General features: G+C 42.6%; 1 protein-coding gene across 3 annotated transcripts in view; it reads right to left on the bottom strand.

Annotated features, from left to right (window-relative positions):
* LOC124004829 (coiled-coil domain-containing protein 136-like) overlaps nt 1-24,235 on the bottom strand; it is a 65,095-nt gene that overhangs the window by 17,008 nt on the left and 23,852 nt on the right. For all 3 annotated transcript variants that reach the window (XR_006833542.1, XM_046313650.1, XM_046313660.1), the window contains 6 exons: nt 13,976-14,112; nt 9,949-10,099; nt 5,603-5,677; nt 4,674-4,774; nt 4,106-4,307; nt 1,896-2,013 (listed from right to left, as the gene is read on the bottom strand). Coding sequence is in view for 2 of the 3 variants with exons in the window: in XM_046313650.1 (XP_046169606.1) it covers nt 1,896-2,013; nt 4,106-4,307; nt 4,674-4,774; nt 5,603-5,677; nt 9,949-10,099; nt 13,976-14,112 (784 nt within the window). In the remaining variant the exon portion in view is untranslated. The remainder of the gene's footprint in view (nt 1-1,895; nt 2,014-4,105; nt 4,308-4,673; nt 4,775-5,602; nt 5,678-9,948; nt 10,100-13,975; nt 14,113-24,235) is intronic.

Raw genomic sequence — 24,235 nt, 5'->3', positions numbered from 1 at the left:
GAGTAGGTTTTAATAGTCACCGTGGGTACAACATCTCCCATGCACTTCCTTACAAAGACACTCACAGATTCAGCGTATAGATCAATGTTGTCCTCTGAGGCTGATCGGAAACAAATCCCTGTCCGCTGGATCAAAACAATCTTGAAACGTGGATTCCCATTGATCTGAACAGCTTTGAATGGTTCTAGTCACTGGTACATCCTGTTTGAGTTTCTGCCTATAAGACATAGGAGCAATATATGGGAGGATATATGGTTTCCAGTTTACATAGAGTCCAGTGAAGTTCCTTGAGGGCTGTCTTGGTGTCTGCTTGAGGGGAAATGTACACAGCTGTGACGATAACTGATGAGAATTCTCTTGGGAGGTAATATGGCCGGCATTTGATTGTAAGGAATTCTAGATCGGGTGAGCAGGACTTGAGTTCCCGTATGTTGTTATGATTACACCATGAGTTGTTAATCATGAAGCATACACCCCCGCCCTTCCTCTTCCCAGAGAGGTGTTTATCTCTGTCGGAGCGATGCATGGAGAAGCCCTGTGGCTGAACTGATTCCGACATCATATCCAGAGAGAGCCATGTTTCCGTGAAACAGAGAATGTTACAATCTCTGATGTCTCTCTGGAAGGCAACCCTTGCTCAAATTTTGTCTACCTTGTTGTCAAGAGACTGCACATTAGCAAGTAGTATACTCCTGCACGTCGCCCACCGTTCCCGTCTACAGAGCCTGACTATAAGGCCGCTCCATCTGCCCCTTCTGCGGCGCCGTTGTTTTGGGTCGGCTTCTGGGATTAGATCCATTGTCCTGGGTGGTGGTCCAAACAGAGGATCTACTTCGGGAAAGTTGTATTCCTGGTCGTAATCTTGGTAAGTTGCCATCGCTCTTCTATCCAATAGTTCTTCCTGGCTGTATGTAATAAGACTTAAGATTTCCTGGGATAACAATGTAAGAAATAATACATAAAAAACAAAATACTGCATAATTTCCTAAGGACTCAAAGCGAGGCGACCATCTCTGTCGGCGCCATCTCTGTCACAACTGCAGACCACATATAACCACGCTAGCCCGGGAGTGTCACATCCGACTTCTTCACCTGTGGGATCGTCTGAGACCAGCCACCCAAACAGTTGATTAAACTGTGGGTTTGCACAACCAAAGAACCTCTGCACAAACTGTCAGAAACCGTCTCAGGGGAGCTCATCTGCATGCTCGTCATCCTCACAAGGGTTTTGACTTGCCTGCAGTTCGGAGTTGTAACCAACTTCAGTGGGCAAATGCTCACCTTCGATGGCCACTGGAACGCTGAAAAAGTGTGCTCTTCACGGATGAATCCCAGTTTCAACTGTAACGGGCAGATGGCAGATAGCGTGTAGAGCATCATGTGGGTGGGAAGTTTGCTGTTGTCAACGTTGTGAACAGAGTGCCCCATGGTGGCAGTGGGGTTATGGTACTGTATGAGCAGGCATAAGATGCGGACAAAGGACACAAAGGACACAATTGCATTTTATCGATGGCAATTTGAATGCACAAAGATACAGTGATGAGATCCCGAGGCCCATTGTCGTGCCATTCATCCGCCGCCATCACCTCATGTTTCAGCATCATAATGCACGGCCTCATGTCGCAAGGATCTGTACACAATTCCTGGAAGCTGAAAATGTCCCAGTTATTCGCCTGCATACTCACCAGACCAACATATGCATATCTGTATTCCCAGTCTAGTGAAATTCATAGATTAGCGACTAATTTATTTATTTCAATTGACCGATTTCCTTATATGAACTGTAGCTCAGTAAAAAATTGTTGCATGTTGCATTTATATTTTTGTTCTGTTTAAATGGGTAGCAGACACTGTAAGCAGACTAAGTAGCCAAATAATTGGATGCGTCCTCTCACCCTGTCCTCTGTAGTTGGAGGAGCTGTAGTTTCTCAGTCAGGCGTCTGTTGTCGTCCTTCAGAGTCTCACACTCCTCCCTCAAAGTGACACACTCCTGCCTCAGTGTACCTACATCACCTAACAGAACACAACAGGATCGTCACACATCAGGGTTGAGTTCAGTCGGCACAAAACGCAAGAAAACGGTCTGAAACGGAGTGATCTAGGTAGGTACTCTCTGAACTTGTCCAATAAGAAACACTTGTTTTCCGTTGCACATTTTGAAACATTTTGCTAATGTGTCCCCTAATGGACACAACCCAAGAGCTACACAGTAACACATCCTCCACAAGTTCTGTTTGTGTGACCACAGGCAAACATTGGGTATGATAGATGTACCGCTCATCACTATGTACATGGGAGGTTCAAATCAAATCAAATTTTATTTGTCACATACACATGGTTAGCAGATGTTAATGCGAGTGTAGCGAAATGCGTGTGCTTCTAGTTCCGACAATGCAGTGATAACCAACAAGTAATCTAACTAACAATTCCAAAACTACTGTCTTATACACAGTGTAAGGGGATAAAGAATATGTACATAAGGATATATGAATGAGTGATGGTACAGAGCAGCATACAGTAGATGGTATCGAGTACAGTATATACATATGAGATGAGTATGTAGACAAAGTAAACAAAGTGGCATAGTTAAAGTGGCTAGTGATACATGTATTACATAAGGATGCAGTCGATGATGTAGAGTACAGTATATACATATGCATATGAGATGAATAATGTAGGGTAAGTAACATTATATAAGCTAGCATTGTTTAAAGTGGCTAGTGATATATTTACATCATTTCCCATCAATTCCCATTATTAAAGTGGCTGGAGTTGGGTCAGTGTCAATGACAGTGTGTTGGCAGCAGCACCTCAATGTTAGTGGTGGCTGTTTAACAGTCTGATGGCCTTGAGATAGAAGCTGTTTTTCAGTCTCTCGGTCCCAGCTTTGATGCACCTGTACTGACCTCGCCTTCTGGATGATAGCGGGGTGAACAGGCAGTGGTTCGGGTGGTTGATGTCCTTGATGATCTTTATGGCCTTCCTGTAACATCGGGTGGTGTAGGTGTCCTGGAGGGCAGGTAGTTTGCCCCCGGTGATGCGTTGTGCAGACCTCACTACCCTCTGTAGAGCCTTACGGTTGAGGGCGGAGCAGTTGCCGTACCAGGCGGTGATACAGCCCGCCAGGATGCTCTCGATTGTGCATCTGTAGAAGTTTGTGAGTGCTTTTGGTGACAAGCCGAATTTCTTCAGCCTCCTGAGGTTGAAGAGGCGCTGCTGCGCCTTCTTCACGACGCTGTCAGTGTGAGTGGACCAATTCAGTTTGTCTGTGATGTGTATGCCGAGGAACTTAAAACTTGCTACCCTCTCCACTACTGTTTAACTAAAGTATCAACGCTGAGTCTATACTTATGTGCCCTACCCATCAAAACCATTTGGCCTATTTTACAAGTCTGTACTCTGCCCACTGTAAATAGACATCAATGACAGACACAGAAAGAGAAAGACCTACTGTCTGTAAACCTAACATCAGACTGGAATTTGACACTCATAAAACTGTGACCCAAACCCTACTGAATCTGCCACTCCTGTACTGTTCTGTCTAGGCATCTACACTGATAAAATGATGAAACCTGTGCATGAGGTCCTGGCTGTGTTATTGCTGTGTTATTGCTAGCTGCATCATGGTTAGAATCTCACAGTCAAAGACAGTTGGGGTTTAATAAAAGAGGTTGAGGAAAGGGTTAAATATTACAAAAATGTCTCACACAGGGAGCCACAGGGGTGGTGGTAGGGTGATAGGTTGTGTGTGTTTGGAATACCAAGGATGATGTCAGTGATGTCACCCTCTGAGTCAGGGCATGAGGCAAGTTAGGGGGGAAGTAGAGGGGAGGCACAGTGACATGTAAGGGACACATACCCAATACATGACATCACTGCTCTGCTCTGGTGGTGAGGGTTAGGGTGTGACTCAGGGAAGGGGGGAAGGGTCTAGAGAAGCCCTTTGCTGATTGATGCTGCTTTGACCTGGCCAGTGGACAAGGTCAGGGGTCAGGGATAATAAGATCAGCAAATTTACTGTGAAGACCTTCCCAGATCTCGATTCGCAGCGTGGTGATCTCTAGCTCCTATTGCTGCTCCTCTTATCTCCTCCCCTCTCTCTCACCTCCGTTCCTCTCTTCCTCCCTCCTTTGACTCTTCATGCTGATCTCTGCTCTCAGTGTGGTGATCTCCAGCTCGTACTCCTGCGCCTCATCGTTGAGCCTCCCCAGCTGGGCCCGGAGGCGACACAGCTCCTCCTGCAGGGACGCAATGTCGTTCTCCCTCTCGGCCGCTGCCTCCTCAGCCGCCTGCTGCAGAAGCAGAACCTGCAAATAATCAATCAATAAATCAATCAATCAAACTCAAGTAAAGTCCAATAGCCTAAAGCAAAGTCCAATAGCCTAAAGCAAAGTCCAATAGCCTAAAGCAAAGTCCAATAGCCTAAAGCAAAGTCCAATAGCCTAAAGCAAAGTCCAATAGCCTAAAGTAAAGTCCAATAGCCTAAAGTAAAGTCCAATAGCCTAAAGTAAAGTCCAATAGCCTAAAGTAAAGTCCAATAGCCTAAAGTAAAGTCCAATAGCCTAAAGTAAAGTCCAATAGCCTAAAGTAAAGTCCAATAGCCTAAAGTAAAGTCCAATAGCCTAAAGTAAAGTAGCTTAAGTAAAGTAAAAGAGCATAAGGTAAAACACCACCTCCTCCTGGGCGAGGCGTAGATCCTCGTGAGCCTCAGTCAGCTCACTCTCCTTCTCCTCCTCGAGAGAGTCCATCTCCTCCTGTACTGAACGCAGCTGGGCTGGGGAGGGAGACATACAGGGACAAGAGTTGAAATGCTTATGCATACAGCAGTTTTCTTCAAACCTCTCCTCTGGGACCCTTAGCAGTTCCATATGATCTATTTCAGAGCTAGCTCACCTGATTTAACTTGTCAAGTAATCATCAAGCCATTGACTAGTTGAATCAGGTGTGCTCGTTCTAGGCTACAATGAGTTAGGTAGTGATAAGTGAGGAGATCTGCTAACAGGGTGCATGAGCATATGGGTGTTCCTGGGAGAAAAGTAAGTTGGGATTTCAAGAGTAGCTAGTGTAACTGGTGGTAAATGGTCTGTAAAGTGAGCCCCGGACATTGACATCAGACAATTGACTCAGATCCCCGTAAGACAAATGACGACACACACATGTAACACTTGACAGCCAATTACATCACCTCACACTTATGCAACACAGCCGTTCTGTCTATGTAGCCTTTCTGTGGGGGCTCACAATGTCTCTGTGGCCCCTCAAATGTAAACTTTTCATTAGAGGTTAGGTGGGACAATGGAATTCCATATGGTGATTGGACATTTATGAATTATCTATTCATTACCAATTATAATTTTTCCCCATTAGCAATCTTTGTGTCAAACAGTCTTTACATGTAATTGTTGCGGCTCTCTGGCTGCTGTGAAGCGTGAGTCGGTGATATGCACATCCCAAACGTTCTAAGTACGGGTGCTGGAGGGCCTCATGATATATACTGATATATGCTTTATTGTTGTCACCAAATTCACAATGGTGTCACTTATTTGGTGCCAGGATTAAAGCATCCGGGAGCAGCACTTTATACATCTGTTGCAGACAGTACCTTGCAGGTTGTAGACCTGTCTTGCAAAGGCTTCTGCCTGGTGGGCACTGGCCAGACGCTCATCCTCCAGCAGACCTGTATGGGCACATAGGGAGGGAGAGACAGGTATGAGAGAAAGAATGAGTCAGCAGTTTTTGGTGTAGTGGTATATTCTCACTTCACACATTTTTCTGAAGCGTCAACATTGGCCTCATTCATATATTATATTTATTTTCAAAGCCTTAAAATTGGACATCTACATCAATGGTCTTGTTAGCAAGTCTTTAGGTTTTACACCCATATACATTAACTGGCATGTGATGTGACAATACAGTAGTGATTTACTCTAAAGGTCTTCACTGGTCCAAAAAGTTGGACCCATTCTGAAATGGAACTGGGGCATTCTCACCCCTCATTCTCACATTCTCATGCATAAATTAACTAATATAAAGACACCTTCTGATCAGACTTGAGGATATCTAGACCCATTCCGTATAGACCTAGTAAGATCCAGACCCGGTCTGATCCGAGTGAGGGAATCAGCAGAAAATATATTTTTTAAGCTACATCATTTTTTTAAAATGGTTATTATTTGTATTTATTTTTTACCATTAACCCCTCCACCACCCCCCTCTTTGGAAGACAAATATATTTTATTTTTTTTAAACAGATTTTTTGCTACATATACATACAATTTTACATACATGGTACTTTTATATAAAGCAGTCACATAAAAATAATACTTTATCAAACAAACTCTTTAATCCCAACCCTCAGCCAGGCTCAGCCCATCCCACCTATCATCATAAGATCACCCTCATTTGGTTTCCATGTGCCATATATTTCTCAATTGTGCTATGATGTTTTACATACTTTTTGAACATTTCTAAATCGTATAGTATCCATAGATTGTGAGCTAAAGATGAAAACCTTTCCTACGAGTACTATTATATTATTTATTGACTGACTATGGCTTTCCAAATCATCCAACACTGCTATTTGTAGGGTTATTTTTAAATGCATGATGTCATTTTTTAACCATTCCTGAACCTGTGGCCAGAAACAAGCTACATGGGGGCAAAACCAGAATAAACTATATATTGAGCTGAGATTGTTATATGCCACATACAGTTGAAGTTGGAAGTTTACATACACATTAGCCAAATACATTTAAACTCAGTACTAGTAAAAATTCCGTCTTAGGTCAGTTAGGATCACCAATTTATTTTAAGAATGTGAAATGTCAAAATAATAGTAGAGAGAATGATTTATTTCAGCTTTTATTTCTTTCATCACATTCCCAGTTGGTCAGAAGTTTACAAATGTGATGAAAGAAATAAAAGCTGAAATAAATTATTCTCTCTATTATTATTCTGACATTTCACATCACAATTACTATTTGGTAGCATTGCCTATAAATTGTTTTACTTGGGTCAAACGTTTTGGGTATCCTCCCACAAGCTCCCCAGAATTTTGGCCCATTCCTCCTGACAGAGCTGGTGTAACTGAGTCAGGTTTGTAGGCCTCCTTGCTCGCACATGCTTTTTCAGTTCTGCCCACCTTTTTTATGGGATTGAGGTCAGGGCTTTGTGATGGTCACTACAATACCTTGACTTTGTTGTCCTTAAGCCATTTTGCCACGACTTTAGAAGTATGCTTGGGGTCATTGTCCATTTGGAAGACCCATTTGCGACCAAGCTTTCATTTCCTGACTGATGTCTAGAGATGTTGCTTCAATATATCCACATAATTTTCCTCCCTCATGGTGTCATCTACTTTGTGAAGTGCACCAGTCCCTCCTGCAGCAGCACACAACATGATGCTGCGACCCCCATGCTTCATGGTTGGGATGGTGTTCTTCAGCTTGCAAGCCTCCTCCCTTTTCCTCTAAACATGACGATGGTCAATATGGCCAAATAGTTATATTTTTGTTTCATCAGACCAGAGGACATTTCTCCAAAAAGTACGATCTTTGTCCCCATGTGCAGTTGCAAACCGTAGTCTGGCATTTTTATAGCGGTTTTGGAGCAGTGGCTTCTTCCTTGCTGAGCGGCCTTGCAGGTTAAAGCCATGACATAATTTTATGGAATTTTCAAAGCGGTTTAAAGGCACAGTCAACTAAGTGTATGTAAACTTCTGACCCACTGGAATTGTGATACAGTGAACTATAAGTGAAATAATCTGTCTGTAAACAATTGTTGGGAAAATTACATGTCATGCACAAACTAGATGTCCTAACCGACTTGCCGAAACTATAGTTTGTTAATGGCAGGTAGCCTAGTGGTTAGAGCGTTGGACTAGTAACGATAAGGATGCAAGATCAAATCCCTGAGCTGACAAGGTAAAACTCTGTATTCTTCCCCTGAACAAGGCAGTTAACCCACTGTTCCTAGGCCTTGTAAATAAGAATTTGTTCTTAACAGTCTTGCCTAGTTAAATAAATAAAAATAGTTTGTTGACAAGACATTTGTGGAGTGGTTGAAAAACTAGTTTTAATGACTCAAACCTAAGTGTATGTAAACTTCAAACTTCAACTGTATATATAGCATTTTGTTGGTGGCAAGAATTTTATATAATACTTTAAATTGAAAAACTCTAAGTGTTGAATCAAGTGTAGTTTTTTTAACCAGTTCATAAACCATATGCCATGGAATTGGTACATCGAAAATGTCTTCCCATTTATTTTACAACCTGTATGGCGGAGCTGTCAACATTTTTGTCCTCAAATGAAACTGGTATATTTCCTTTTAACCAAGTTCCCTACCTTCTCCCTTTTCCACCTGCCTTCATTTTTGTTGTAGTGCTGCAATCAGTTGGTTGTACGTTTGGATTGAGCAGATATTCCCACATATTTTTGATAACTGCACATGTGATAATTACTCTTCTGTTTTTATTCATAATATCATGAATAAATATAATATCATTTTGGGGTATTTTGTTTGTTGACGTGTCTATTTTAGAATTTAGTTTGATGCCATTTTTCCCCCTTTCCCACAATAGTTGTTTTATTTCTTGTTCTATACCCCGTCCAACTGGTGGTGGTAATGCACCATAAATATATATTTAAACATGACCCCCTACTTCCCACGGGAAGTGTCCCAGACATCCTGTTCCATCCCCAGCATATGGGGAGTGATGACATCATAGTGTGGTCCAACCCAACCTGGAAGCTTCCCTGAAGCCTGAGCGTGCTGAATGCGCCTGTGTGTGTATGCGTGTGTGTGCGCACGTGTGTGTGCGCATGTACGTGTATCTGAGCGTGCTGTGAGCATGCAGCTTTCTGTCTGTCTGTGAAATGCCTGCCCCCTACCAGACAAACAACTGACACTCTAAAAGTACCCCGGCATGAGCTGTTCTCACTGAGCTGAGCTGAGTTGGCTCACTATGTTCACAGCACTAAGGCCTTACTCAGTGTGTTCACTAAGTTCATAGCACTAAGGCCGTATGTAGGGTGTCCACCTACTTTTCCCAGAGTGGGTGAAAACCTACTTTGGTGATGACATTTCACTTCCTTGTGTTATAAAATATATTTTACCAAGACAGACATGATTATCTATGTTCTGAATCGTTCAGTGGGGTCTTTTTCTAACATCTAATTAACAGTATATCCAAAAAGTCCAATTTCGTAACCTAATACATCTGATAATCAGCTCTGTCGACAGAGCGGTGCAGCTTTCTCTCAGCAACTTTTGATGATTTTACATGTTGTGGTGGTCATCTTCAAAGTTGTTTCCACAGGTTGCAAAAATACAATTTTGCATGACACGAACTGAATTAAATGTAAAATGCTTTTAAAAATCTTCAGGTACGCCCAGTGCTCCATTTACATTTTACAAAGTTACGCTTGTTTTTGTGAGAAATCTTCTACTAGAATTTGAATTTCGCATTCATATGAAAAGCGTCTACTAAAATATGAAAATACTACTTACCTCTATAATGTTTATGTCCTGGGAGAAGAAAGATGAAGAGTTCAACTGGAGAGTGAACCTGTTAGATTTAAAACTCACAGAGTATCTGGTCCCTATTAATTTAATTTTGCCCATCCTACAAGTGTAAAAATGCGTAGCTTTTGAACGGATTATGAGACATGAGGTTTGGACGTTGGTTTTCTGAGAGGATTACCTACCCAATTAACAATTTACCCATTGGTCAAAATATGTGTTTTCAATCCAACCCTAATCTAGCACACCTGATTCTAATAATTAGCTGGTTGATCACCTGCACCAGGTTGGGGTTGGAGCGGAAACCTACAGGAGGGTAGCTCTCCAGGAACAGGGTTGGAGAACCCGGACCTATAATATGGCACTGCTAATGGACCACAGCTAACAGCTAACTAGCTAGCCATTTCGCATCAACTACTCTCTTACCCTGTAGCTCGTGGAAGGCCTCTTGGTGTTTGTTGGACATTCCCCTGGCCTCCTCTAACTCCAGAAGGAGCTGCAGCACCTGGCTCCTCAACTCCTCCAGCTCCTGCTCCTCAGACAGGGGCTCCTGCTGCTCCCCCCCCCCCTTCTCCTCCTCCAAAATAGAGATTGATACATCAAATCAAATACATTTTTATTCACTACATGCGTCGAATACAACAGGTGTAGAACTTACAGTGAAATGCTTACTTACAAGCTCTTAGCCAACAATGTAGTTTTAAGAAAAACAAGTGTTAAGTAAAAAAATAGATAAGTAAAAATAACAAATAACAAATAGTTATTAGAGCAACAGTAAAATAGCAGTATCGAGGCTATATACAAGGGGGTACCGGTACAGAGTCAATGTGTGTGGGCACAAGTTAGTCGAGGAAATTAAGGTAATAGAGTTAAAGTGACTATGCATAGATAATAACCAGAGAGTAGCAGGAGCGTAAAAGAGTGAGGGGGGACAATGCATATACTCTGGGTAACTATTTGGTTAGCTGTTCAGGAGTCTTATGGCTTGGGGGTAGAAGCTGTTAAGAAGCCTTTTGGACCTAGACTTTGTTCTCCAGTACCGCTTGCAGTGCAGTAGCAGAGAGAACAGTCTTATGACCAGGGTGACTGGGCCTCCCTCAGACACCGCCTGGTATAGAGGTCCTGGATGGCAGGAAGCTTGGCCCCAGTGATGTACTGGGCCATACGCACTACCCTCTGTAGTGCCTTGCGGTCGGAGGCCGAACAGTTGCCATACCAGACAGTGATGCAACCTGTTCGGATGCTCTCTATGGTGCAGCTGTAGAACGTTTTGAGGATCTAAGAACCCATACCAAATAGTTTTGAGGGGGAATAGGCTTTGTCATGCCCGCTTCACGACAGTCTTGGTGTGTTTGGAACATGATAGTTTGTTGGTGATGTGGACACCAAGGAACCTGAAATTCTCAACCTGCTCCACTACAGCCCCATCAATGAGAATGGAGGTGTGCTCGGTCCTCCTTTTCCTGTAGTCAACAATCATATCCTTCGTCTTTATCACGTTGAGGGAGAGGTTGTTGTCCTGGCACCACACGACCAGGTCTCTGACCTCCCTATAGGCTGCCTCATCGTTGTCGGTGATCAGGCCTACCACTATTGTGTTGTCGGCAAACTTAATGATGGTGTTGGTGTCGTGCCTGGCCATGCAGTCATGGGTGAACAGGGAGTACAGGAGGGGACTGAGCACACACCTCTGAGGGGCCCCAGTGTTGAGGATCAGCGTGGCGGACGTGTTGCTACCTACCCTTACCACCAGTACAGGATCCAGTTTCAGAAGGAGGTGTTTATTCCCAGGGTCCTTAGCTTAATAATGAGCTTTGAGGGCACTATGGTGTTGAACGCTGAGCTGTAGTCAATGAATAGCATTCTCATGTAGGTGTTCCTTTTGTCTAGGTGGGGAAGGGCAGTGTGGAGTGCAATAGAGATTGCTTCATCTGTGGATCTGTTGGGGCGGTATGCAAATTGGAATGGGTCTAGTGTTTCTGGGATAATGGTATTGATTATGAACCATGACCAAACTTTCAAAGCACTTCATGGCTACAGACGTGAGTGCTACGAGTCTGTAGTCATTTAGGCAGGTTACCTTAGTGTTCTTGGGCACAGGGACTATGGTGGTCTGCTTGAAACATGTTGGTATTACAGACTCAGAAAGGCAAAGGTTGAAAATGTCAGTGAAGACACTTGCCAGTTGGTCAGTGCATGCTCGGAGTACACGTCCTGCTAATCCGTCTGGCCATGCGGCCTTGTGAATGTTGACCTGTTTAAAAGTCTTACATTGGCTACGGAGAGCATGATCACATGATTTCAACTGTTCTGCCTGCGGCTATGGAACCCTGACCTGCACACCAGACGTGCTACCTGTCCCAGACCTGCAGTTTTCAACTCTCTAGAGACAGCAGGAGTGGTAGAGATACTCTTAATGATCGGCTATGAGAAGCCAACTGACATTTACTCCTGAGGTGCTGACTTGCTGCACCCTCGCAACTACTGTGATTATTATTATTTGACCATGCTGGTCATTTATGAACATTTGAACATCTTGGCCATGTTCTGTTATAATCTCCACCCGGCACAGCCAGAAGCGGACTGGCCACCCCTCATAGCCTGGTTCCTCTCTAGGTTTCTTCCTAGGTTTTGGCCTTTCTAGGGAGTTTTTCCGAGCCACCGTGCTTCTACATCTGCATTGCTTGCTGTTTGGGGTTTTAGGCTGGGTTTCTGTACAGTACTTTGAGATATCAGCTGATGTAAGAAGGGCTATATAAATAAATTTGATTTGATCACACAGTCGTCCGGCGAGCTAATGCTCTCATGCATTGTTCAGTGTTGTTTGCCTCGAAGCGAGCATAGAAGTAATTTAGCTTGTCTGGTAGGCTCGTGTCACTGGGCAGCTCGCGACTGTGCTTCCCTTTGTAGTCTGTAATAGTTTACAAGCCCTGCCACATCCGATGAGCGTCAGAGCCGGTGTGGTACGATTCAATCTTAGTCCTGTATTGACGCTTTGCCTGTTTGATGGTTCGTCTGAGGGCATAGCGGAATGTCTTATAAGCGTCCGGGTTAGAGTCCCGCTCCTTGAAAGTGAAAGCTCTACCATTAGCTCAGTGCGGATGTTGCCTGTAATCCATGGCTTCTGTGGGGACATTTTCGATGCACTTATTGATGAAGCAAGTGACTGATGTGGTGTACTCCTCAATGCCATATATTCCAGTCTGTGCTAGCAAAACAGTCCTGTAGCTTAGCATCGGCATCATCTGACTACTTCTTTATTGACAGAGTCACTTTAGTTTTTGCTTGTAGGCAGGAATCAGGAGGATAGAATTATGGTCGGATTTGGCAAACGGAGGGCAAGGGAGAGCTTTGTACGTGGCTCTGTGTGTGGAGTAAAGGTGGTCTAAAGTTTTTTTTCCCTCTGGTTGCACATTTAACATGGTAGAAATGTAAAACGGATTTAAGTTTTCCCTTCATTAGTCCCTGGCCACTAGGAGCACCGCCTCTGGATGAACGTTTTTCTGTTTGCTTATGGCGGCATACAGCTCATTGAGTGCATTATTTTTGGTGGTAAATAGACAGCTATGAAAAATATAGATGAAAACTTTCTTGTTAAATAGTGTGATCTATAGCTTATCATGAAATATTCTACCTCAGGGAAGCAAAACCTTGAGATTTCCTTAATATTAGATTTCGTGCACCAGCTGTTGTTTACATAAATATACACAGACCGCCACCCCTTGTCTTAGCTGTTCTATCATGTCGATGCAGCGCAAACCCCGCCAGCTGTCTTTTATCCATGTCATCGTTCAGCCACGACTCGGTGAAACAAAATATATTTGTTTTTAATTTCCCATTGGTAGGGTATTCGTGATCGTAGCTTGTCTATTTTGTTATCCAATGATTGTACATTGGCTAATAGGACTGATGTTAAAGGCAGATTACCAACTCGCCGTCGGATCCTTACAAGGCAAAGTCCCCGATATCTCCATCTCTTTCTCCTGCGAATGACGTGGATGTTGGCCTTGTTGAGTGTCTGAAGTAAATCCTTCGTGTCCGACTCGTTAAAGAAAAAAAATATTCATCCAGTACGAGGTGAGTAATCGCTGTCCTGATATCCAGAAGTTCTTTTCGGTCATAAGAGACAGTGGCAGAAACATTATGAACAGAATAAGTTACAAATAACGCAACAAAAAAAACACACACAATAGCACAATTGATTAAGAGCCCGTAAAACGGCAGCCTTCTCACAGGAGGCTGGTGAGGGAAGGACAGCTCATAATAATGGCTGGAATGGACTGAATGGAATGGTGTCAATCACATGGAAACTAAATGTAATGTCAAACAGCAGCAGATTTTAAAAAAGACACACATAGAACAAAAAAAACGAATACAAAATCAGGACCCAAAAACATGCCAGACAAATAAAGACTACAACAGATACCACCAACAAACATAAGAGCTTCTCTACCTCCTCCTCCTGATCTCTGTCCATTGTCTCCTTTTCGTTGTTCTCCAGTACTCCTCTCTCCTTGGCTGTGATCTCATTGTCCATGCTGCGGCTCAGGCTGGGGCTGCTCTCCGCTTTCAGATCTCCACAGGGCTCATCTGAGGGTGATTGAAAAAATACAGAATTATAGATGGTTGAAACCCTATAGTTTATGGTAGAAACAAAACAACCTATTCAGATCACACAGCTATATATTCTCCAAGACCTTTTACTTCAAGAGTCACTTTCCCAGACACAGATTGGACTAAAAAGCCCTTTAAATTAAAAAACCTTTGCAAAAAAACACATGTCAAATGTGCAGGTTCACATGTGAAATACTGTAGCTGTTTTCATGGTGAGCTTACATTTTACTCATGAAATCATATTTCTAACTGTGAAAATCTCACTTTCACATGTGGAATTGCAGATTCACATGCAGGGTTGAAATAATAGTATTCTCCTCACAAGTGAAAAGATGGTTTAAACATGTTGCAGTAGCATGTTTCCACCAGTGGAATTATGGTGAAGACATCTAAAAAGCCCAAATGATTTTACGGGACATTCGCAGAGCAATGGACGAAATACATTTTGTTGGGGCAGGTAATGGATCACGTTCAAATGGCGACATACACTGAGTACACAAAACATTAAGAACACCTGCTCTTTCCACGACATAGACTGACCAGGTGAATCCAGGTGAAAGCTATGATCCCTTGCTGATGTTACTTGTTAAATCCACTTCAATCAGTGTAGTAGATGAAGGGGAGGAAAATAAAGATTTTTAAGCCTTGAGACAGATGAGACAGAAATTGTGTATGTGTGCCATTCAGAGGGTGAATGAGCAAGACAAAAACAGTAAGTGCCTTTGAACGTGGTATGGAAGCAGGTGCCAGGCGCACCGGTTTGTGTCAATGACTGCAACGCTAGGTTTTTCACACTGTGTATCAAGAATGGTCCACTACCCAAGTAACCTTTTGGTTACTAGAACGCTTTTGACACCTTGTAGAGTCCATGCCCCAACGAACAAATTCTTACTTTCAATGACGGCCTAGGAACAGTGGGTTAGCTGCCTTGTTCAGGGGCAGAACGACAGATTTGTACCTTGTCAGCTCTGGGATTCAAACTTGCAACCTTTTGGTTACTAGTCCAACGCTCTAACTACTAGGCTACATTTAAAAAACAGTGGAGTTATATTTTGGGTTCTGATGGGGTACGACAGTTGAACTAAGCTCCTGATGTATTTATACGTTATAATCTTCAAGAATCAATGGAAACATGTCATTAATATGTCCTAAAGTGGATGTAACAACTACGGATTGCCCCTTTAACTGTCAGTGACCATCATACAGCAAAACTACATTGAGTATACCAATTAGGAACACCTTCCTGATATTGCCCTCAGAAAACCCCAAATTCGTTGGGGCATGGACTCTACAAGGTGTCGAAAGCGTTCCACAGGGATGCTGGCTCCAATGCTTCCCACAGTTGTGTCAAGTTGGCTGGATGTCCTTTGGGTAGTGGACCATTCTTGATACACAGTGTGAAAAACCTAGCGTTGCAGTCATTGACACAAACCGGTGCGCCTGGCACCTGCTTCCATACCCCGTTGAAAGGCACGTACTGTTTTTGTCTTGCTCATTCACCCTCTGAATGGCACACATACACAATTTGTGTCTCATCTGTCTCAAGGCTTTAAAATCTTTATTTTGTACTTCTTTTTCCACATTTTGTTACAGACTCAAAAAAAATCTATTAAATTTAGATTTTGTGTCACTGGCCCACACACAATACCCCATAATTTCAAAGTGGAATTATGTTTTTAGAAATGTTTACAAATTAATTAAAGATACACTATTGAAGAAATTGCTACGCAATTTCCTGTTTGCTAAAATTCAAATTGTTCACCTAATTTCAATTTGTGACAAAACTAGCAAGTCTAGTGTAGACTTTTATCATACATGTGGTACACGGTCTGATATACCACGGCTGTCAGCCAATCAGCATTCAGGGCTGGAACCACCCAGTTTATAATTCTAATTATAAACCTGGGTGGTATGAGCCCTGAATGCTGATTGGCCACAGGTATGACAAAAAATGACATTTTACTGTTCTAATTACATTGGTAACCCGTTTATAATATCAATAAAGCACCATGCATAAGAACAGCTCTTAGGCGTGGTATTGTCCATATACAACACCCCCCAGGGCCTTACTGCTTGTCAATTTGTTCGATCTGCAGCCCACCACTCAGAATATATTTTGGCCCACCAAGCCCAAAAATTGGAGCATCCCTGACCTACAGACTTAATCTAACCTTGTTCCGGGAAACCAGCCCCAAGGCTATTATCTTATGTTTACTTCCATAAAAGCTGCTCCAGAGATGTCTCTTTCCTCTGGGCCTTTTAAACATTATATCCAACAGCGCCATCTAGTGATACAGCTCCTACAGTGCATCAGACATGGCCTACAGTCTGTAGTCAAAGAGCATGTATTGAAGTTTGTGCATATTGACACAGTTGTAGAATTAAACACATGTACATGGTGTATGAGCACAGAGCCCATATTTGATGTTGGTCAGGAACAAAAATCGCATTATTCAAGATGAAGCTTGATTGTAAATGCACTGACATTTTTTAAATGTAAATGTAAATGTACTAAACAAGACAACAGGTCAATCATTTAAACTCCATGTGCGCACAAAGCCGACAGCATACAAAGACACAGTGTTTTGGGTTTCTGAATGAATTCACATGGAATTAATTCACAAAGACATCCATCCATGGCAGTGTTGGTAAAATATTGCTAAAATATTCACTGTAGCTTAGCTAGCAAACATAAGATTTTTGACATTCTTCTTCTCCTTTTACTACAAATCAAACATCCATTTCTCATTTCTCCAGGTGGGGTGAGAGTAAGCTACTGTCCTCTGCTCCTTTCTTTCCTTCTTTCTAACCCCTCATTCACATTTCATGGTTGTGTTGTCGCTTTTTGTAGTACTGTTTTGTGCCTATTCCTATGTCCTTACAGGCCTGTTTGTTATGTAGTGCATTCTGTTAAGTGAAAAATAAAGTAAGCTACAGCCATTGGCTGGACAGCAGACGGCGAAATTAAGGGGCGAAGGGAGGGCGTGATGTCGCCGTTCTCTTTCTCTTAGTCTCGGTCTCTCTTCTCTTCCTCTTTGCTTCTGTTTCTCACTCTCACCTTGTGAACAATGTTTCCAATGTCTATCTTCAACAACGTTGGAGTACTTCCACACTGCTCTAAAACAAACGTCTATCCATTTAGTTTTGAAAATAGATCTGTTGTTGTGCTGAATTAATCCTGGTCCTGTGTGTGTGTGTGTGTGTGTGTGTGTGTGTGTGTGTGTGTGTGTGTGTGTGTGTGTGTGTGTGTGTGTGTGTGTGTGTGTGCGTGCGTGCGTGCGTGCGTGCGTGCGTGTGTGTGAGCGTCCGTGTGTTCGTGCATGCGTGTGTACCATGTGATATGTTGTCCTATTTTCCGATATATCCCAGACTGTCTGATGACTGGTGACAAAACAGATATGCTGAGAAAGAGAAATAGAAGAGAGACAGGGAAAGACAGAGACCGAGAAACAGAGACAGAAAGACAAAATCAAAGAGAAAGAGAAGAGCGACAGAATAAAGAGGGGAAAAAAGAGAGAGAAAGAACGATAGAGAGACGAAGAGAGAAAAAAGCAGCGAGGGACAGAGAGTAAAACATTAACTAACGGTGTGTGTTCGTGTTTCAACTGATACATTTTCCTATTTCCTGATATTAACCAGGCTGTCTAGTTAATGTGCTACAGTAGCCCAGAGGGTCCAATCGCAAAATCTCACAGCTCAGGGGAAACATGTACAGCACTGACAGAGGTAATTATTTCTGCCGCATGTACACATGTGCATGCACGTATACCCTGTACAATCACCTTTGTTTGAAAACACATTAAGGCCTGGAAGGGTTTGGGTGTGTGTCGTTGGATGAGAGTGTCTCATTAAAGTTTGATGCTGTTGTAATGAGTTAGCAATGAAGAGCATTGAGAGATCGGGGGGGGGGCATAGCCCTAAGAGGCTGCCTGCTAGGACATCAGGACACAAATTGAAGAAAGGGGAATACCTAGTCAGTTGTACAACTGAATGCCTTTAACTGAAATGTGTTTTCCGCATTTAACCCAACCCCTCTGAACCAGAGATCTTCGGCATCGAGGGAACAGTGGGCTAACTGCCTTGCTCAGGGCAGACCTTGTCAGCTCGGGGATTCGATCCAGCAACCTTTCGGTTACTGGCCCAATGCTCTAACCACTAAGAAGCATCAGTCATACAGTCGTCAAGTATATATACTGAACAAAAATATAAACACAACATGTAAACTGAGCTGAGATAAAAGATCCCATACATTTTCGCACAAAAAGCTTATTTCTCTGAATATATCAAGAAGCTGATTACACAGTAAGATCATTACACAGGTGCACCTTGTGCTGGGACAATAAAATGTCTAAGATGTCTCAAGTTTTGAGGGAGCCTGCAATTGGCATGCTGACTGCAGGAATGTCCACCAGAGCTGTTGCCAGAGAACTGAATGATAATTTCTTTCCCATAAGCCACCTCCAATATTGTTTTAGAGAATTTGAGAGTATGTCCAACCGGCCTCACAACCGCAGACCATGTGTAACCATGCCAGCCCAGGACCTCCACATCTGGCTTCCGGAGTCGCATGTATATTTTTGATCAGTAGATATGAAACTAGCTCTTGCTTTATGAAAACTTCCATTTACTCTGATTGTATCACACAACATATTTAACTTTCTGTTCATCAACTCTTATATCCTGCAATACCTAATTTAGAGTCAAGGAAGTAAGAATGAAACAGAAACAGAAAGTATGCCTGTGAGACGTGTAAAAGTGTAGAAGTCACTCCCCTCAACAGTCATCCTTACACATGACTGATTATATCACATCTCTCTTTAAAGATCTTTCCTTTGTTGACAGCTAATTGCTACACTCACTCCATTGACATTAATCGAACAGTACACCACACAACTTTAGCCTTCTGTTTACTAACTCTCATATCCTGCCCTATAGTGTCCATCTTGTACACACACACACACACACGCACACACACACACACACACACACACACACACACACACACACACACACACACACACACACACACACACACACACACACACACACACACACACACACACACACACACACACACACACACACACACACACACACACACACACACACACACACACACACACACACACACACACAGGACCAGGATTAATTCAGCACAACAATAGATACAGCTGTTGATACTTGAAGAATATAACCTATAAATGCTTCATGAGCATAGTTCAACAGTCAAACCTGTCTTCAAAGGGGAAAAATGCTTGGTTTATCTTCTGGGAACACATTTAGAGTGAAACACATTGCAATAAGTTGGAATTACAGTACCACTGCTCCACTTTCTGAGAACAGATATAAGACGCCGTTTATTTGCCAGGGACCATGCACAGATTTAGCAACGTAGGTCATTTCCATCTGCAATAGCAATCCCAAAGTAACTTGCTGAAATCAAAATATTATCAGACAAATTTATGAGACCATTTTTGGCATTATATCTGTCTTGTGTTTTGTGTCTTGGTCAGAACTCCAAATGTGGAGAGCAAAAAGAAAGGCTGCCAACGTTCTAACAGTGAGAAATAGTGAGAAATCAGTAGAGACAGCAGAAGAGTAGGAGAGAAACATAATGCCGATGCTGTTTTGACATCCGTTCATGCGCTAAAAAAAAATCAATTTCGCGGTCACAGCTAGTGCAGATCAGACATCACGTCATCTTGCTACTTATCATTAGAAACATCTGGAGTCACACAAGGTAATCCCACTCTACTGAATAACTATCGGCCCATAATCTAAATAGTCTGTTCTGGAAAAGGTATTGGGAGTCTCTAGTCAATAAGCGGCTTAAGGCCTACCTCCAGGAAAACAGTATTTTGAGTGTTATGCAATCAGGTTCCAGGTGTGACCACCGCACTGTCACAGCAACTTTGAAGGTTTGAATGATATTCACTGTGCCCTGGATAGAAAACTGCATGGTGAATTTGTATTCACAGTCTTGGTGCAGAGATGGAAGTGTATTGGGATTACTGGTCATGCTCTGGAGTGGTTCGTGAATTACCTGTCAAATCGAACCCAGTGTGTTAAGGTAGATGATTGTAAGTCGGACACCATAGAGTTGTCTTCAGGTGTGTTTCAAGGATCAATTTTAGGTCCCCTGCTGTTTATTATCTATATCAACAACATTGGGAGACATATTGAGAGGGGAGACAAACCTGCTCAATGGGTGACATGTCTGGTGAGTATGCAGGCCATAGAAGAACTGGGATATTTTCAGCTTCCAGGAATTGTGTACAGATCCTTACGACATAGGGCAGTGCATTATCATGCTGAAACATGAGGTGCTGGCCCAGGATGAATGGCACGACAATGGGCCTCATGATCTCATCACAGTATCTCTGTACATTCAAATTGCCATAGATAAAATGCAATTGTGTTCGTTGTCCGTAGCTTATGCATGCCCATACTATAACCCCACTGCCACCATGGGGCACTCTGTTCGCAACATTGACATCAGCAAACCTCTCACCCACACAACGCCATGTGGTCTGCGGTTGTGAGGCCGGTTGGACCTACTGCCAAATTTATGGTAGAGAAATGAACATTAAATTATCTGGCAACAGTTCTGGTGGACATTACTGCAGTCAGCATGCCAATTGCACGCTCCTTCAAAAACTGTGGCAATGTGTTGTGTGACAAAACTGCACATATTAGGGTGGCCATTTATTGTCCCCAGCACTAGGTTCACCTGTGTAATGATCATGCTGTTTAATTAATCAGCTTCTTGATATACCAAAACCGGTCAGCTGGATGGATTATCTTGACAAAGAAGAAATGCTCACTAACAGGGATGTAAACAAATTTGAGCATTAAAGTTTATCGTAATATGCTTTTTGTACAACACTTTGCATGTTACGTTCATATTTGCTCTACACTGAAGGCTTTCTCATTTGCCTAGTTGACACACACTACCTTTTCATCAAGGTCTATGCATGCTATGTATCATGCAGACCTTCGTTTTGTCACCAATCAGAGAGGTCTAACTCACCATTGAGATCTCTACAGTGCTGTCGAGTGGACATTACTAGCAACTTGCAGGCTCAAACATCAGTACATACTTATTTACAAGGCCATTTTAGGAAAACTGCAATTTTATCTATCCTCTCTTCTAGCTCTAAATGAAAACACATACACTACCAGTCAAAAGTTTGAACCCACCTACACGTTCAAAGGTTTTTGTTTATTTGTACTATTTTCAACACTGTAGAATAATAGTGAAGACATCAAAACTATAAAATAACACATATGGAATAATGTAGTAACCAAAAAAGTGTTAAACAAATCAAAATATATTTTACATGAGATATTCTTCAAAGTAGCCACCTGTTGCCTTGATGACAGCTTTGCACACTCCTGGCATTCTGTCAACCAGCTTCATGAGATAGTCACCTGGAATGCATTTCAATTAACAGGTGTGCCTTGTTAAAAGTACATTTGTGGAATTTCTTTCCATCTAAATGCATTTGAGCCAATCAGTTGTGTTGTAACAAGGTAGGGGTGGTATACAGAAGATGGCCCTACTTGGGAAAAAAACAAGTCTATATTATGGCAAGAACAGCTCAAATAAGCAAAGAGAAAAGACAGTCCATCATTACTTGAAGGTCAGTCAATCCGGAACAACTTTGAAAGTTTATTCAAGTGCAGTCGCAAAAACCATCAAGCGCAATGATGAAACTGGCTCTCAAGAGGACCACCTCTGGAAGACCCAGAGTTACCTCTGCTGCAAAGGATAAGTTCATTAGAGTGAACTGCACCTCAGATTGCAGCCCAAATGAATTCTTCACAGAGTTCAAGTAACAGACACATCTCAACATCAACTGTTCAGAGGAGACTGTGTGAATCAGGCCTTCATGGTCAAATTGCTACAAAGAAATCACTACTAAAGGACACCAATAAGAGGAAGAGACTTGCTTGGGCCAAGAAACACGAGCAATGGACATTAGACTGGTGGAAATCTGTCCCTTTTTCTGATGAGTCCAAATTTGAGATTTTTGATTACAGACGCTGTTTCTTTGTGAGACGCAGAGTAGGTGAACGGATGATCTCCGCATGTGTGGTTCCCACCGTGAAGCATGGAGGAGGACTTGTGATGATGCTTTGCTGCTGACACTGTCTGTGATTCATTTAGAATTCAAGGCACACTTAATCAGCATGGCTACCACAATAGTCTGCAGCGATACGCCATCCCATCTGGTTTGCACTTAGTGGGACTATCATTTGTTTTTCAACAGGACAATGACCCAAAACACACATCCAGCCTGTGTAAGGGCTATTTGACCAAGAAGGAGAGTGATGGAGTGCTGCATCAGATGACCTGGTCTCCACAAGCACCCGACCTCACCCGATTAAAGGAAAATCAACCAACAAGTGCTCAGCATATGTGGGAACTTTCAAGACTGTTGGACAAGCAATCCTCATGAAGATGGTTGCGAGAATGCGAAGAGTGTACAAAGCTGTCATCAAGGCAAAGGCTGGCTACTTTGAAGAATATAAAATATATATGTGCTTAACACTTTGTTTAGCTACTACATGATTTCATATGTGTTATTTCCTAGTTTTGATGTATTCACTATTATTCTACAATGTAGAAAATAGTACAAATAAAGAAAAACCCTTGAATGAGTAGGTGTGTCCAATCTTTGGACTTGTACTGTATGTGTATCTTTGCATGTACAGTATACATCTTTGTGGATGCCTGTGTAGGAGGCTTTGCATTATTCACCCCCCATTATGTCCCTGTTCTGAAGCTCTCTCTCTCTTTCTCGCTCTCTCATGGGCTGCACCATTGAGGCCATCTCCATTTTGAAGTAGTACATTTTAGTTTTGGCCACTAGAGGCCTTTATCATTCTCCTCCAAAATTATGCTTTGGTTCATTCAACCTATTAGAAGAGTTGGTGTGGCTTATTGGGGGCGTGGCTAACCAGTTGATGCAATTCTTGTAGTTGGCTACATTACAGAGGCACTGAAGAGAGAGCTTGAGGAGAAAGTTTGGCTGATTTAATGAGCCACTGTGTTATTTAAATGGATATTCCGTGTTTGCTCTTTCAATGGGAAGAAGGGAACGTAGATCAGAGGAATAGAAATAGTACAGAATGGGCCCACAGGCTTAGGGGTGTATGGAATATGAATATGCTAATGAGCCCACTATTTTTGTATACTATGTTTTTATTTCCTGTATAAAAAGGTTCCATCCTCATCTCATCTACCTTGAGAGGTGCCCAGGTGACCAAAGAGTGTCAGCGTCGATGGCAACCCGTCTCATCAGACACATATGGTTAGTTAGATCAACATCACAGGAGAGGAGGATCACTTCAAACATAAAACAGAGATGCTCTCAGATGAAATGAAGAGAATGAGAGAGCAATGGAGAGAGAGAGAGAGAGAGAGAGAGAGAGAGAGAGAGAGAGAGAGAGAGAGAGAGAGAGGGGGGGAAAAATTAAGAGAGATAGGGAGAGAGTGAGAGTAGAGAGAGAGAGCAAGAGAGAACGAGAGAGAGAGAGAGAGAGAGAGGTAAAAGAGAGCATGAGGGAGAGAAACAGAGAGAAATGGATAAAGAGGGAGAGAGGGAATGAGAGAGGGAGAGAGAGAGAGGAAGAGCGATATAAAATAAAACTAACGCCATAGTGTGTCATGGGATAATGTTATCCCATTGATACTTTGTGTTTGTGACCCAAGTCACTCAAACCCCAGAGGGGAGAAAAGCAGTAGAGAAAAATAGCAAAACAAAACTACAGAACTGAAGAGTGCAGTAACATTACAGAGGCAATGAAAGAGAGAATTGGGCTGATTTAATGAGCCACTGTGTTATTTAAATGGATAGTCTGTGTTTGCTCATTCAATGGGAAGAAGGGAAAGTGTATCAGAGGAATAGAAATAGTACAGAATGTGCCTCATTAGATGAGCATGAAGTGATGCTCTCGTATCATCACAATGGTGACCCCCCCCCCCGCCAGGCTTAGGGGTGTAAGGAATATGAATATGCTAATGAGCCCACTGTTTTTGTTTACTATGTTTTAATTTCCTGTATAAAAAGGTTCCATCCTCATCTCATCTACC

This window comes from Oncorhynchus gorbuscha, linkage group LG02 (genome assembly GCF_021184085.1).
Source record: "Oncorhynchus gorbuscha isolate QuinsamMale2020 ecotype Even-year linkage group LG02, OgorEven_v1.0, whole genome shotgun sequence".
Classification (NCBI taxonomy): Eukaryota; Metazoa; Chordata; class Actinopteri; order Salmoniformes; family Salmonidae; genus Oncorhynchus; species Oncorhynchus gorbuscha.
The sequence above is the reverse complement of the archived record's forward strand: the minus strand, read 5'-3'. Positions and strand labels throughout refer to the sequence as shown.